The following is a 5,412-nucleotide window of genomic DNA, read 5'->3' on the forward strand; positions in this document are numbered from 1 at the left end:
TTAGCACAGTGCCCGGCACCTGGAAAGCACTCAATTAGTATGTCTTATTTGCTTCTTACCGAGCTGTAATTGGGGCGCTGGAGAAAGACACCCCAACCTGCCAACCTCCCAGCCCCCAAGCTAGGGAGGTTGAAGGGAAAATACCATGCAGAAGGCCGAGGGGTACTGGCTCCGGGAGGGACTCCTGTAGGCCCCAGGTGACCTCTCCTCCCAGGCGCCCGCCCTCCCCCGACTGGCGGCGGAGCTGCGGGCGGAGGCGGTGGCCGGCCGCTCCTCCCCGGGCGGGGGCCGGGGCCCGGAGATCGGAGCAGCGGGCACCGGGGCGGCCCGGAGCTGGGAGAGCGCCATGAGCAGCAAGTGCGACGTGGTCGTGGTGGGGGGCGGCATCTCAGGTCAGTCGCGGCTGCTCGCCCTCCTTCCTCCTCGCGCTCTCACTCGGACAGGTGGCCACCCGCGGCAGGCGCGCGCTGGCCCTGGGGCGGAGGCTGGAGCCCCCAGACTCTCCATGCATGGATCGTCCCGAGGCCGCGCACTGAACCCTCCCTGGGGGGAAGGATTTGGTGCGTCCCTGGACCGAAGCCGGGGGCTGGAAGCCTGTTGAAGGTCTGGGGCCAGACTTTGGATTTCTCCCCTGGTAGGCTGTCAGGCCTGCGCTTGCTGGAATTTTCGAAGCAAGGGGAAAGGGGGCGGGGAGGCGCAGAAGCCTATTAGGGGGTGGCACAAAGGTCAGTCATTTGCTCCAGTGTAACCCGGATAATACACACCCTCGCTTGGAGCAGACATGCACCACAACGTGTTGTCATCCTGGCATTGGGAAAACGACCTTGAACAGAAGGAAAGGGTTGGACCTGGCCAATCGATTGCCAAAGATCTTTCAGACCCTCCTGATTCTCTGCAGTTTCTAATTGTCTTAGGTCTACCTGAGGCTGCAAGATTTTGCTGGCAAATGCCCCTTCTCCTATCCCTTACCAGCCCCCACCCCCATGCCAAGTGCAAGGTGGCCAAGCTCCAGCTTGGCTCTCTGGCCCAGTCCATGTTTGGCAAGGATGGGGACAGAGACTACCCGTTAAGCCACGGGGGCGCGGGGCGGGGGCGCTGTGTGCACAGCAGGGGAGCTGAAAAACAGAAGCCAGAAGTAGGGATGGGGTCAGTGGGGGAACATCCTCTGAGGAGGGTCAGGCAGATCACGTGGGTAAGCCATTCTCCCAGCACAGCTGTTTCACAGACCCCTGGGGATAGGGCCTCCCGGTGCTTGAACAGTAATTAGAGAACCCATGAATGTGTTGCCCAAGACTTGCCCTAACCAGATCTCAAGTCGCCTTCAGGAGCAGGGGGTCAGCCTTGCTACCTGTGAGGAGGGCAAGGCAGAGGTGCCCTGACTTTCCTGTGCCTGGAGAGGAAACCAAGGTGCTGGATGGTGGGTGCTGACCCTGGTCCTATGCTGCCTCCACTCCAGCCCACTCACCTTTGGGTCAGATCTCGGGCTACAACATCTGTCTAGCCACCCTTTTGAGCTCACCATTCCGGCCCCTCTGCTCGGAGCTGCGGGCACATAGATGCATAACCCTAGCATGCTGAGGTTGGCCAAGGCTGTGTATAGATTCAGTTTTCTTTCAGTATTTCTAACATCTTCCCTCCTAGAGGAACTTGGATCTAAAAGTATACTTAGGTAGGTGTTTTAGAAAATATTACTAAGTGCCTCTTGAGGCTGCCTTGCACAGCACCCCATCTTATGAAAACCGAAGTTTCTCTTTTCAGGCCCTCAAAGTCCTTTTCTTATCCAAAATATGCCTAAAGGGTTCCGATTCTTCGCCCTTTCTGACACATACTCCAAGCCTTCAAGCTCACTCACTCAAATTATTCATGTTAAACCCATACAGGAGGGGTAGATAAGGGTTTAGCTGTTTTTTTGTTTGTTTGTTTGTTTTTCCTTTTTGTCTTTTTCCGTGTCCGGCAACGGATCGCAACCCTCAGTGTCGCCCCCGTACCGGACCGGGACCGGCAACGGGATCGCAACCCTTGGTGTTGCTCCCGCACCTCGCTCAGCCAGTGAGTGGGAACTGGTCTGTATGTGGGATCCGAACCCTCGGCGGGAGCGCCACCACGCTCCCAAGCGGCACACTGTAGCAGTGCGCCACCGGGCCGGCCCCGGGTTTAGCTGTTTTTACAAGCAGTGGTAAACCTCTACGTTCACCCCTAAACTTTGATCAAAACAAAGGACTGATGAGGAGATCTGCAATGTAAGAACATTACAATGAAATAGTGTAATGTAAGGACATTACATGGAAGAGGCATTGTTCTAAGAGTCAAGAAAGCAGGGTTCCAAGGCCCAGCTTTCCTCAGTTGCTTTATCTGCTACATGGAGAGAATGCCATTAGTCATAGCTAGACTACAGGGTCATTGTGAAGGGCAAGTGAAATCATGTGTGTGAAATAGCTTTGCAAAGTCTGAAATATGGCACAAGGCTTCACAGAGTTTTACTCATTTATTCAAACAACAGGCATTAGGGGAGGGTGTGGTAGGGGATTAAAAAATGGATCATGTTGTTCTTGCCCTGGAAGACTTGTCATCCAAGAAGGGAGCTGAGATACCCAAACGAGGACAGCACAAGCTAGAAGGTGGTGTGTGCCACAGGAGGGGTCCATTCATTGATTCATTATTTATTCAGTCAATGAACATTTTCTTCCTGTCCCACATTCTGTCCCAAAGGAAATGAAAGATGAATTATAGAGGTCCATTGCCCTTGGGACCCTCACAAGCTAATATGGGAGACAGAGTCATGTACAATTAATACTAATGACCTGTGATAGATGCTTTAGTACTACATGTAAAAAGTTCTAGGGAAGGTGATTGGAGAGAATGTCAAAGTGTCTGAGAAAATACGGGAAGACTTTGCAGAGGAGGTGACATTTGAGCTACATCTTAATGGATGAATATGAATGCACCAGGAGACTAAATGAAGAAAGCATCTTTAGCTAAAGCAGCTTATATAAAATCAAAAATATGTGAAAGAACATGGTAGCATGTTTAAGAAACCTTAAAAATGTACATGTGGAGAGTTGGAGGAGGGTCTGTTGGAGACAAAGCTGGAAAGGTCAGTTGAGATGAATTGTGGGGAGCCTTGCACGTCATCCCCCCAAAGAGGTTTAGCTCCTTCCGTGGTCAACAAATGGCACTGATGATTTTTAATTCACAGAAGCGATGTGTGTCAAATGACTGGGAATATGGTGATGGTATTAGCAATAAAAGGGACGTAAAAAGAGAGAGCGAGCAGGTTTTGGGAAAATTCGGATGTCTAGAGTTGGAAGTGCTGGGAAGACACCCAGGGAGAGAAATCCAGCAGTTGGAAATCTAGCAGGAAAGAAGTTGGAGTTACAGATGTGTATAACAGAGAAGTTTTAGTTGAAGCCATAAAAGTAGATGAAATGACCAAGACCAAGAGTGTAGACTATAGAATTTTAGAATTAGTAAGGTGACCGACACAGTGATGTTTAAAAGTCTCTGAATTCGACTCTGGTTTTTAAACCTTGGTAATTATTAAACGGGATATTCTGGTAATTCTCTGATAATTTTCAAAGCTGTCAGCACATTTTAATCATTCCTTTTGGGATCAGTAGAGATGTCCTGGGAGTGTAGCTAGCTAATATATAACTTTACTTTTTGATGTTTGAAAGATTCCAAGACGAATGGAGAAGAGTGTTCTAGAAATGTGTACGGCATATAAATGAATACCTAATGAAATCTCTTCTCTGGAGACTTGGCAGAGCAAATAGCATCTCTCACATAGAGCATCTGTCCTGGGTCTCAGTTTTGGTGTTTAGGTTGGTGGAACCATGGGAACTATCATTTGCAATTCTGGAATGGCTCTTGCTCAATCCCCCAAATAAAAACTAAAACAAGGCAATTCGGATCAGAAACGAGCAAATTTTTTCCAGGCTCGGGAAAGAAGATTTGGCCATCTGAGGGTGGCAGGCACTTGTTTGAAATCCTTGGAAGTTGGAGCCAGGCTTCCAAATTGTCACCTACACCTGGCAGGTGATCTGTGTGGCCAGGAGAACGAGCCTGGCTGCAGGCTGGCAGGACTGGCCTGGGCAGGGAGCCACGGAGATGGCTCAGGAGGGATGCTGAGTTGAGGGACGCGTTGGGCAGATGTGGCCCATGTGATAATGGGAAAGCCTCCTCACCTGTAAAGATGGGCAACTTCCCTGGCTTCCACCAACACACTCAAATATTCTAAAAAATAATAATTGTATAGATGTGCTTGTAAATTTATATATCCCAGTCAAGGAGAGAATATAGAGAGGCAGTATGACAATGTTAAAACAGCATCGGCTTTAGTTGTGAGTCCCGTTTCCTACGCTTCCCTATTGTGTAACCTTAAAAGTTGCATAACCTCCCTGTTCCTCAGCTGCCTTATCTTTCAGATGAAACTCAGAATGCCTTCCTGGTGGGCCTGTTGCAAGGATTAGAAAGAACGCATGCGAAGGACCGTAAAGGATGGTCGTTATGGCTTTGGCTTCTGGTTGCCTTACTCTTCCTTTTGGAAAATATACCCTTGTTTGGTTTCTGGGGTTTTTCAGTCTCTGGGAGCAGAAACAGGCGTGTCTGTGTAATCACTTCTTCATTTTCACCAACCAACGATTTCTCTGCGTGTGAGGCATATATAAGGTGCAACAGGATGTAGGGTGCATGTGTAGGCATCAGTAGGGACCTGCCTGTTCCAGCTTGCCATGCCCCAGCCCCTCCCTTTATTCCCTCCAGTGGGGGGGCCTGAGGAGCTCAGGCTCACCCTGGGCCCTGGGACACAGTGGGTTCCCCATCAGGAAGCATTTTTCTAAAAAAAATTTTTAAAATTTTTATTTGTTTATTTGTTTTTTATTTTAACTTCTCAATATACATTGTAGTTGATTTTCATGACCCTTTACCCGTTCCTCTTTCTGCCCTCCCTCTCTCCCTTCCCCCCCAACTACATCCTATCTGTTCACTTGTCTTAACAAGTTCAAGGAATTGTTGTGATTGTTGTGTCTTCTTCCCTCACCTACCATTCATTTGTTTGTATATTTATTTATTTATTTATTTTTAGCTCCCACAAATAAGTGAGAACATGTGGTATTTCTCTTTCTGTGCCTGTTGTTGCAAATGGTAGTATTTCATTCTTTTTTTATTGCAGAATAGTATTCCATTGTGTAGATGTACCACAGTTTCCTTATCCAGTCATCAGATGATGGACATTTGGGCTGGTTCCAACTCTTGGCTATGGTAAATAGAGCTGCAATAAACATGGGAGTGTAGGTATCCCTTCCACATGATGATTTCCATTCCTCTGGGTATATTCCCAGCAGTGGGATAGCTGGGTCATATGGTAGATCTATCTGCGATTGTTTGAGGAACTTCCATACCATTTTCCATAGA

At 48.5% G+C, this 5,412-nt stretch overlaps 1 protein-coding gene across 1 annotated transcript in view; it reads left to right on the forward strand.

The window, feature by feature from the left end:
- Window positions 1-250: 250 nt before the first annotated feature.
- Window positions 251-5,412, forward strand: part of LOC103607997 (amine oxidase [flavin-containing] B-like) — a gene marked incomplete at its 3' end in the record, with an annotated part of 90,995 nt that continues 85,833 nt past the window's right edge. Inside the window, exon 1 of the mRNA XM_008592441.1 lies at window positions 251-392. Coding sequence (XP_008590663.1) covers window positions 347-392 — 46 coding nt within the window. The remainder of the gene's footprint in view (window positions 393-5,412) is intronic.

The sequence above is a fragment of the Galeopterus variegatus genome, unplaced genomic scaffold, assembly GCF_000696425.1.
Source record: "Galeopterus variegatus unplaced genomic scaffold, G_variegatus-3.0.2 Scaffold7929, whole genome shotgun sequence".
NCBI lineage: Eukaryota > Metazoa > Chordata > Mammalia > Dermoptera > Cynocephalidae > Galeopterus > Galeopterus variegatus.